At 38.5% G+C, this 11668-nt stretch overlaps 1 protein-coding gene across 1 annotated transcript in view; it reads right to left on the bottom strand.

The window, feature by feature from the left end:
* Window positions 1-6214: 6214 nt before the first annotated feature.
* LOC135462291 (ovoinhibitor-like) overlaps window positions 6215-11668 on the bottom strand; it is a 6921-nt gene continuing 1467 nt past the window's right edge. Inside the window, exons 4-11 of the mRNA XM_064739646.1 lie at window positions 11160-11287; window positions 10927-10973; window positions 9663-9771; window positions 8955-9001; window positions 8229-8337; window positions 7481-7528; window positions 7013-7017; window positions 6215-6345 (exon numbers count right to left, since the gene is read on the bottom strand). Of these exons, the coding sequence (XP_064595716.1) occupies window positions 6215-6345; window positions 7013-7017; window positions 7481-7528; window positions 8229-8337; window positions 8955-9001; window positions 9663-9771; window positions 10927-10973; window positions 11160-11287 (624 nt within the window). The remainder of the gene's footprint in view (window positions 6346-7012; window positions 7018-7480; window positions 7529-8228; window positions 8338-8954; window positions 9002-9662; window positions 9772-10926; window positions 10974-11159; window positions 11288-11668) is intronic.

Genomic DNA, 11668 nt, shown 5'->3' with positions numbered 1-11668 from the left:
AATACAGCGTCCGGTCATCGCCATCGATCAATCGGCTGCTAGTTCATTTATCAACACAATAACAACACTGTGGTCTCCAAGCAGATTTTCGTTCAAAACTGCTGGGTTACATTTGACAGGTACTGAATAGAGAAGTTCCAAGTAGCTTCAGATGCAAAAAACTGGTCCCAGTTGCTAAAGCAAGAGACATAATTCAATACAGTATATCTATGGGGAAAAATTCATCTAAAAATATGGCTTCTACCGAATGTTATTCATGCATATGAGAATAAATCGTAGAACAGTTTGATCATATTTCACTTAAGTTAAAGACCTGTTAATATTGAGAAGGGCCAGCAGATCTGAAAAGACACTGGTCCCATGAGCGTGGTCGCTCAGCATTTCCCGCCTACATAAGCATGTTCCAAGCTGTGTAAAACACACAACATGATCTGCTGTTACGCTGCAGTGCTTGTGAACTAATTCTTTACTTTGCGAGTAGGCCTACAAAGATACAGAAACAGTAACGTATTATACCAAAGAAGAAAACAATAACCGGCTTGGTTCGTTTTGTTTTAGACAGGCAATGTCCGTTGTTGATCAGTGGCATTTTGTAGTTGAAGTTTGCTCCTGATCAACCAAGTAATTAGACAAAGTGCACGCAGCAATCACCGTGCTTTATATTTTTCATAAATAACCTTGAACGATTTCTTATTTGATAGTCTCGTTTTCATGCATGCCTTTAGAGTATGCACTCTTCATTCAGACATAGGCCTATATATGCAAATTTCTTTACACTTAATTTAGCAAAGATATGGTTGCTTTTTTCCCTGCCTTTGTTACTGTGAATCGTAAGCCCTAATCATAAAGATTAGTACACCGATGGTGTTTCATCCAGGACGTATGTTGCATTTGTCTGTATTGGAGACCTTTGACCCCCCTCCCCGCTTTCCTTATCTGTGAGACGTTTTGTCATGACTGAAGCTGTTATTTCTTTATACACTCGTGTTGTTTCAGGTTATTGTACTAATATTATATATAATGCATATATTCTGTTGATATGAAAAGTAAACAGCATTTCAAAATGTCAAGCAAATGAGTGCGTTTTGAATTATTCGTAGCTTTGATCGTCTGATTGTATTTAGCTTCTCCTGCGGATTGGCCGTGGTTGAAATGCTTGCCCTTCTGTGTGGCTAGGAAACACTGGACAGTGGTTGGGTCCTATATATATAGCCTCAAACAAAGAAATGCTTTTGCACAGAATCCACAGAGCCTTTTCTCAGAGCCTTGGTGGCAATGAATGACCGACATTGCTCAAAGGACCGGTTGGGATGCCTTACAAGCTGATGGGATCACTTGCCATCAGTCATTAGGACATACATTTTGCGAGCTCCGGAGACTTCGGTTTCCTCCGCCCATAAAAATAGTTCCGTTTTATGAGTAAATACTTATTTTGCACGGCGCTAACTATCTAAGGAATAATAAAGTCTTTGAAGAGCAGAATCGGTATTGTAACAAACGGCGATATGGAAAAATATATTAACTAACCAAAAGAAACAACAAAGACTAAAAATTTCCAAATCTAGAAATCTACGTTTGCAAAATGTAAATTGTGAAAGTTTTGTGTTTGTGCTTAGTTGGTGGTCTTCTATTTTAACGAACCTATAAGGCTGAATCCTATAAGGTTTAATTCATCTTTATTTAGAGTTTATGACATCAGTATGCATGAAAGTCAAGTCACAGTGCCGAGATATGTATCATTTTACGTCAATGAAAAGCTATTAAAGTGAAATAAAGCTAAAATAACATCATACAGAACCTGAAAACTATGCGTAAAAATAGTTTCACTGATTTTTTAAGATTTTTTGAAGAATGTTGATAGGCATTTAAATATTTGAATATTATGGTGGGTTTTAAGAGCCCCACCCCCTTTGTCTAGGAACTGTGATGTCAGTCTGATAGTACGGTCCATAAAACGCACCTTAGAATTCAAATGTTTGAACGCCCTAATATCGTCATAAAAATCTAAAGAAAATAAATGAAAGTATATTTATGTATAGTTTTTTGGTCTGTTTAGTGATTCCTACCTTGATTTTTAGAGGTGTTTTCCTTAAACATCAAGGACATTTTTTTTTACCTCATTCTGTTTAAGACACGTGCAATCGTACGTTCGTTTAAGACCACGTCTTACATCAATAATGTTTGTACATGACCCTTGGGAAAGGTCGTCAGTAGCACTCGATATACTTTACCCATAAAACTGACCGCAATGACACTGGTGAACATTTCTTGAGCATAGGTCATTTGCGTTCCTCCAATCAATCAATCAATCAATCAATCATTTGGAGATCATTACTTGGTGCGTTTTGTACCAAAGCAAGAAGCACTTAGATTACCGTTTTATTATAATCTTGGGCCTGTATAACTTGGCTGGGGCCAATATCCATGCAGATTTACTGCTTCCGCATTGGAACGCCTTGTCAAAGACACCGGACATGACACCTCATTCAGCCACTGTTCCGTTGTATCAAAGCGCCAAGTACTTGGCCTATATCCTTGTATGGTGTGACGACCATATAAGGCGATACCAAAATGGACGATTTTTAATGTCTTGAACATGACAGTTGGGCACTGAACCCCGATCTAACGCTTGCATGCTGCCCGGACGCTATAACCACCAATCAATATTTGGCTGCAGGGGAAAGCACAACATTAAATCCACTCTCCCAAAATTGTAAAATCTGAACGACCAGTCATCTAAGCAATTTGCCGCAAATTATAGAGATAGACAACACCACAAATCCATATACAGTCGAACGCAAAATGGAAATTACAATACTGTTAAAATTAAATAAACTTTCAAATCACCAAGTATAATATATGCTATGAACGAAATTCTTTATTGCCTCCCCTCGGCACGATAAACGTACAAGAGCAAAATTCCAACGACAAGGTATTACACAATTTGACTGTCATGCTCCAGTACAAGTTCGCTTAAATGACTAGAAAAAAAAATTGGCGGCATAGTTGACTGAACTATATGCTTGCAGTAGAGAGATACATGTATCGAGTGATCAGCTTGCAGAAGTTAAGAAGCAAACTGAAATGAATGGTTGTTTGTTGGTTACAGGTGATTACTCTTTGCATGACCCATCTGATTTCACACTGACATCCGCGCCTTGTCTGTAATGAAAGTTTAGGTACAATGCTCTTAAGACGGAAACAAAGTTTGGTTGTCGTATAGATTATATTTATCTATGAATGATCTATCTCGTATATATCTATTCTGAGCTTTAAACTGAATGTTTATTAGAAGTGATCATATAAGCTAATCTATACGCCATTATCATCATATATGTAGTTTTAATCCAATGTAGAGCCTAGCTATGAATCAGTATACCACATGGTGGTAAATTCTTATTGCAGTATTGTAAAACGACAATTATAGTTCATTTGGTGTCTGACTCCTGTGTCTCCCAAAGGCCTGGTGTCATGTCTTGTATCGGCAACCTGTGCATGCCGCCCAGACCAGAACTACATGTATAGTCATCTTTTTCTTTTAAACAACTGGATATTTTTCCATCCTGCCTTGCAAATAAAAAGTTGTATAGATGGTAAGAAGTGAATTGCTGGTTATACGTTTACTGACTCACCGACAAGCAGACTGTTTGAGATCGCACTCGTTCTCGTACGTCTGTCCGTCCGTCCCACACACAGGCGTCTCGCTGTACCGGCAAAACACCAGGTCACATTCTGAAACGGAAACATCAAACGAAATGGTTTATTTGATTTATTTTATAATTATTTTTTGATTAACGCCATACCCAAGAATTTCAAAATTATACGTTTACAGTCCGTGTTATTGATGGAGGCTTATCAAATAATTAAATGAAATGAATTTTTTATTTTGTACTATGCGTAAAACGAACTTTGGCAAGTTACTGAAGAACTTATTAGTGGAGGGCAAGTGGTCTTCAACGAACGTTAGGCTGGACAAAAGGCCGAAGGAGCATTGTCGGCCACTTATTGTCAGCAAGGCCCCACCAAAGAAATATATTTGTCTTCGTCAAGGTAGTTTGCCTTACTCTACATTCAATGTCTACACATTAACAACTAACTAAAGGTCCTCGCCTATTTACTGAAGGCATAATGGTTTTTGCTAAAAGTTCTGTATTGCCCTTGACCAACGAAGTAGCAGGTTCGAATTAAGGCTCACTCACTGATTGAATTACAGGAGGTTTATCGTGTACCTGGGGAGGTGCAGTGGTTTCTGACCTTACTCTGACGACAAATCTAGCCGTTTCCTCCGCCGACAAACCTAGCAATTTCCTCTATATTCAAACCTAGCAGTTTATTCTCCCGACAAACGAAGCAGTTTCCTCTACCGACAGACCTAGCTGTTTCCGTTACCGACAAACCAAGCAGTTTCCTCTACCGACAAACCCAGCAGTTTCCGCTAAAGACATACAAAGCATTTTCCTCTACCAGCAAATTTAGCAGTTTCCTCTACCGACAAACCAAGCAGTTTCCTCTACCGGCAAACCCAGCAGTTTCCTCTACCAACAAACCAAGCGGTTTCCTCCTCCATAAAAGCTGTCAGTTTCATATACCGCCAAGCTAGGAGTTTCCTTTACCGACAAACCCAGCAGTTGCCGCTAAAGACATACCAAGCAGTTTCCTCTACCGACAAATCTACCAGTTTCCTCCATCGACAGACCTAGTTTATTTATACTGTAAGTACATATTTAGTACTAAACGCATTATAGGGACCTATCTGTGAGATCAGTTCTGGACTATAAATATGAAATATAAATGAAATATAAATTGGTATTAATTGGGTACTATGATTACGTGAACAACTTTGGGTTTTATCTCATGTAAACCCCAACACGGGGTCTGTGTCCAAACTGCGAACCCTCCGATGAATCGTGACATTTCCGTTTAAAGTTACCGTTTAAAGTTGCGTGAAATTGCCACTTGTAAATTCAGGACAAATATTTCACTTGCAGTCTGCAAGTTTGAGTCACCTATGTATAAAAGGGTTCACATTACTTCGTTGTGATTAAGTAATTAAGCTTTAAATGAATGCCCAATGAAAAAAAATGATACACAACTAAATGAATGGATTAAACCAGGTGTGTATAGTGATGAAAATATGTGGACATACCGCAGGGTCCAGAGTGAGCAACCTTCAACTTGTTGACGTCACGCCTTCTGCAATAAACAAACAACCACCATGATTGCTTTATAAAATATAAACCGAACAAATATATGACTCATAAAAAGAACATATATCAACTTGTATCATGACCTTGGCTTTCAAATATATTTTGGACATTAGTAAAATAAAACTTGTACGACTGGATATTACGTACCACTATATAAATAGTTATTTCTAGTTCCTTAATGTTGACGACAATTACGAGGAAATTTCATTCAAGAATCCAGTAGCCTATTATGATCAAGTTTCACTAAAACCGATGTCTTAATTGTCCTCATGTGAAAATTAATTCCGCCTGCCACACTTGAGCAAGAAAGTATCCCTATGTCGGAACCCGCTCCTTTTCACTTACTTGCATGCAGTCTGCTTTAGGTCACACTCATTAAGGTAGGTGTGTCCATCCGTACCACATACCGGCATCAGGGAGAAGCGACACACGAAGTCACAAGGCGATGCCTCCACTGGAAACCAAACGCCAACCCATATTACCTTTAACAGACTCAAAGTAATTAATGCATTGTAATTAATTTTGTAATTTTTATGGTAGATTTGTTTTTGTCATTAAACTTTTTCAGTAATTTTCAGTAAACTATTCGGCCAGATACTAGTATCTCATTTGAGTATTTAGCCAAAAAACAGTATTTAGAATTATTATTTATTTCTATACCACATGGTCCCTGGAACGCCACAGTCAATGTGTTTAGAGATCTGCGTCTGAAACAAGAATGTAACGACATAAAAGATATAAAAATATATACACGATGCAGCAATGGTATAAATAGTGTATATCTAAACCCAGCTATCAGAGCAAGTTTTACCATTGAAAATACATTTTCAGGGTTAATATCTTGACATTGCAAGCGGCCAAATATTATTTCTTAGCAATAAAAGGTCTATCTATAGTTTCTTACATAATTTCCCCCCAATTCAGTTATTCTTTACTTTGTGGTGATTTTTAGTCGTCCTATTATGCTAAAAATTGAACCAAACTGAGAAAAAGAAATCCCCTGGCTCTTACTTGCAAGCAGCCTTTCGAAGGTCACATTCGCTAGGGTAGGTCCTTCCGTCCGTACCGCATACGGGAATCAAGGACAGGGGGCAGGCGAACTTGCACGGCTTTTTCTTTCCCAGGGGCACGGCCTTCTCTGAAGTTTGTGAAAAACTCAGGTGTACTCAAATAAATAACAAAATGGAACCTAGAGGGATACGGGATCTATGCAGCATCTTCGTTATTTCTTTTGTGTGAACATATTGTGTTGAGCATGGTCACAATTGGATGGGACATACACAAAAAACACCTGTGTTGAAATCTTACACCATTACTTGTGTTGTTGGATTCAACACAGAAACACAAGACCTTGTGTTAATTCAACACAAGATACAGTTGTTCAAATATGACACAAGACTTTTGTTGAAAAGAACAAAAGTTTGTCTTCATACAACACATGTTTTTGTGTGCAACTTACAAGTTGCCCTAAAATATATAGATAAGATCGATACAATCTTGGTAACAACTGATCTGGTATGGTCTACACAATAAAATCCAGGATATGATTCGCAAACAGCGATAATCAAACGTCCAATAGCTGTTTGAAAGTATAATACATTTTATAATAATATTTCGACGTAATTTAGAAGCAGTTGTGCATGACGTAACACCTAATGCGAAGTGAAATGACGTAACCATGACGTTACACCTAGTGCAAAGTGGCATTAACTGGTCCGTTCTTTCTTCAAATCCAGGTAAATCCAGGTTCAATCCTGGGTAGGGTCAAACCTAAGACCTTAAAAGAGGAATTGTACATTCCTTACTTGGCCTTCAGCATTAAGAGGAATTGCAACTATTTGTTGACCCGTATGAGTATAATGGCACAGGTGGGACGGCTTATTTGCCTTCGGTAAGTCGTCTCAGCGATAAAAGAGCGATGGAAATCCGTCCTGCTACAAGGGGACACATTACATGCACTCTAAGGAGTCTTTCATCGTCATATGACTGAATAATTGTTAAGTAGGACGTTTAACCCCAAGCACTTGTGTGTGTATAGCTAATATAACCAGTATCATCACTTATCACACTGTCAGCCGTCAGCACGAAAGATGCTGAGCAAATGTATGCTCGTGAGCCAATTGACCTTTCTGCAAATAAAGCATATTTATAACCACAGCCATGGCAAAAAAAAACGAATATATGTTAAATGCTAAAGATAGAATTTTATACTTTCATTTCATGGACTCGTAATTTTCTTGTGGCAAACTTGTAATAAGAAAATTAACACGTACCGCATGGACCGTCGTGAGCCACTGTTTACTTTCTCCAAACTCTTTCGCCTGTAAGACAAAGCCATCCGCTTCGGTTATGGTCACCTAAGAAGAGCCTACATGTACACAGTAACAAACAGGGGCCTCCGTGGCTCAGGCGGTTAACGCGTTAGCGCAGCGTAATGACCCAGGAGCCTCTCACCGATGCGGTCGCTGTGAGTTCAAGTCCAGCTCATGCTGGCTTCCTCTCCGGCCGTACGTGGGAAGGATGGTCGTGGGTTTCCCCCCGGGCTCTGCCCGGTTTCCTCCCACCATAATGCTGGCCGCCGTCGTATAAGTGAACTATTCTTGAGTACGGCGTAAAACACCAATCAAATAAATACATAAACGTAACAAACAGGCCTTCGAGGAACAGGTGGCTAGGTAAAGGTATCTCGCTTTGCGTTTTATGCATCTGTTTCTAGGCGCTGTTGTGTAACTGTGAGGCTATGAATTTATAATCTTATTATTATTCATTTATCAAATGCTTGAAGAATGCTATCAAAGAGAAAAAGCGTAAGGACATATGAATTAAAGTCATTTGCTTACACGTTCTCGTCTTATAAACCTAATCTCTGCTCTTCCTGTCGTATGTGGGAAGGTCTTTCACGGGTTTCCCTCGAACTCTTCCCGACTTCCTCTCACCATACTGGCCGCCGTCGTAAGTGAAATATTTTTGAAAACGGCGTAAAACACCAACCAAATAAATAAATAAATAGTCTCTACTCACAGACATGACGATTTTCTCAGGTCACACTCGCTGTCGTAGGTCTGTCCGTCACTACCACAGACAGGACTCAGGGACAGGGGACACACGAACTCACACGGCTTTTCAGACTCTGTCAACATAATAAGGTATTTGTGTTTCTATTAGAACACTTTTTTTTTCTCATGTTTCATCCAAATGGCAACAGATGAGATGCCAACCCACAACCTAAGACTACAACCTAAACAATGACGTGTACTGAGGCGAGATCTTTAATGGAACACCGTCTTAATGGGATTCACTTTGCCGTGTGGATTTACTGTTACTCTGGATATATACTTACATGCACATTTACTGGAGGACTTCTTGGACAAAATTTGATATGACAATTTCAGCAGAGAATACCAGTTAATCCTTGCACTTGTTCTTATGTGGTATACTGCACCACATACTGTAGATATACTATAATTGTTGTTAACTGTTGAATTACATGTGTATTTAGACATGTTAATTAAATCCACATTTCCTAGCCCTACATGAAAATGTCGTTGATGCACATTTAATATCACCCACGATAATGACACAATAAAATCCTGAAACAGTGAGTCAAAATGAGTCTTTCGTTTTTTGACGTTGCACTGCTTAACTACTGTGTTTGTACTGACAGTATACTGAAGGCGACAGTCAGATGTCTCACATGTGTATTTTACAAGGTTATTCAATCCATAAAATATTTTTAAAGATACTTACGACATGGCCCATCATAAGCCTTGGTTGGTTTCACTAAGCTCCTCCTCCTGAATGAATACACGATCATATGTAGTATCTAGTATTAAGCAGCAAGGTGTAGATGCATGTAACGTGAACTGCTTGTTTCCTGCATTGTGCAGATCTGATAAAGAATTTATTTATTTATTTATTTGATTGGTGTTTTACGCCGTACTCAAGAATATCTGACGGCAGCCAGCATTATGGTGGGAGGAAACCGGGCAGAGCCCGGGGGAAACCCACGACCATCCGCAGGTTGCTGTCAAACCTTCCCACTTACAGCCGGAGAGGAAACCAGCATGAGCATGCAAGACCGCATTGGGCCAGATCTAATGAAGAAGTAAGCTTTGAATGATTTCCTACGGTAAAGTGTAACCAAATGAATTTTATAACCGAAATTTCCTGTTACTTTATCTACGAAATGTTTAGCTTATGTTTAAATGGTAAACATCAGGACCCAATATTTTCGCCAAGTTCAATAGTTCATCCTACCTTCCAGATAGAGAGTTAACATTGCAAAGACATGACGACTGTACAAAGGACTTGAAAATGAACGTGTGTATAGTAGAAAAGCTGTCTTTGAATGGGAATGAAGTTTTGTGTGTTTGAATATACATGCATAATGTACAAATAATAAATCCATTCTGATATTTAAAAATTCTGAGTCGTCTGAATAAGTTATCCACTCACAGGCAAGCAGATTTCTTAAGGTCACATTCGCTGTCGTAGGTCTGTCCGTCAGTACCACAAACCGGACTGAGGGAAAGGGGACACACGAATTCACACGGCTTTGCAGACTCTGTAAATGCCCACAGAAACAGCTTTAAGCATTAACAAAGTTTAAAGGCAAGGAAAACACTAACATGATGTAACAGATAAAAGACCATTGAGGAATGTCTTGGAAAATGGTCTTGGAAAATGCAGTTTTATAATATAGTTACAAACGAGTATAATGTGTATTTTAAAACTGGTAAACTGGCCTTTTATGACTTTCATACTGTGATCAATGGCGATACATCCACGCTTTTTTCCCCACTTAATAAACAGAGAATGCTAGAGTTCAGCATTTACACTACATGTACAAATAAATTTACGAATAGCTTTGCCAAAAAGCAACGAATTGTTTACAACCACAAATATGATTGTGACGTTATTCGCACAAAAAACACTTGTGTTGAAGCCTAACACAAGAACTTTTGTTGTTTCATTCACAGGAATATGTTAAATACATGTGAAGTATACACATGCTTGTGTTACAAAATATTAAAACCCCATTAAGTTAATTCAACACAGGATAGAGTTGTTCAAATATGACAAAAGACTTTCCTGGAAAGAATACGAGCGTGCTTTTTGTGTTGATACCCATGCACCGCATGGTCCCAACAGACTGTCGACGAATCGGATGTTTTAAAAGTAGATTACTTGGTTTAAAAAAAATTGAACAGAACCATGTTTAATGTACTGTCATACACAATATATGCACTACATTTTAATTTTTCCTTGGTCATGTGTCACGCTGGTGATTACTGGTGTCCAGACATTCAAAACACATATTCCGCACAGAAATGTCCAAAACCTGCAAATGGCATCTGAGAGTTATACTACAAACTTGTATTGAAGACAAAACCTGCATTATGAATACAAAGCCAAAGACAATCAATAAAAGAGACAAGTTATAGTATTTATGAATGCCAAAAGACAAAAGTCACTTTTGAATAATATTTTGGCGTGTTGTGAGTTCAAGACCAGCTCATGCTGAATGCTCAGCCTGGCGTTCTCTGGTCGTACGTGGGAATGTCTGTCAGCAGCCTGCGGGTGGTCGCAGGTTACCTCGGGCTCTGCCCGGTTTCCTCCCATTTTAATGCTGACCACTGTCGTATAAGTGAAATATTCTTGAGTACGGTGTAAAACAACAATCCAATAAATAAATAGAAACAAAAAAATCTATACTTACGACATGGTCCATCGTAGGCCTTTGTTGGTTTCACCAAGCTCTTCCGCCTGGAATGGTATTACAGGCGAAAATAAAAAGACTTTTCTAGTACAAAGAAATACTTTTTCAGACATGATTTTACAGAGCATATACTGAGTCAACTTTGTAAACACTTTCTTTGCAATCTGCTTTCATCCATACTTTTGAATTTGTTTCGAAATCTTTAAGCAAAGTGTATAAAACAGTTTACTCACAGACAAGCCGATCTCTTAAGGTCACACTCGCTGTCGTAGGTTTGTCCGTCAGTACCGCAGACTGGATTAAGGGGACAGGGGACACACGAACTCACACGGCTTGGCCGAATTGTACGGAACGGCATTTTCTTAAAAAAAAATGGGGGGAGGGGGGTAAGATACAAATTTCCATTGTCATTTATTACCATTTTGTCTGTTTACAGGAATAATTCACCTGAAATGGAACTTAGAGTGATAAAATTATATAGCGAAGTATGGCAAGTCTATACAAAAGAAAAGGTTTTGGAAACAACGGGGCAAAGTCTGCATAAAAGAAAGGTCTTAACAAAGAACAAGTGTTTATACAGAAGAGTTTTCAAGAAATAAGCCAAGTATAAATATATATATACCATGCAGAAAAAAACTGAAATAAAACTATAGGTCTATACAAAGGATAACCTTCATTTTGTGCGAACAAATATGTAGGATACATTTATTTAAAACAAAGCTCGAGTAATACTTAAAGACGT

This window comes from Liolophura sinensis, chromosome 1 (genome assembly GCF_032854445.1).
Source record: "Liolophura sinensis isolate JHLJ2023 chromosome 1, CUHK_Ljap_v2, whole genome shotgun sequence".
NCBI lineage: Eukaryota > Metazoa > Mollusca > Polyplacophora > Chitonida > Chitonidae > Liolophura > Liolophura sinensis.
This window is presented reverse-complemented; position numbering and strand designations above follow the sequence as displayed.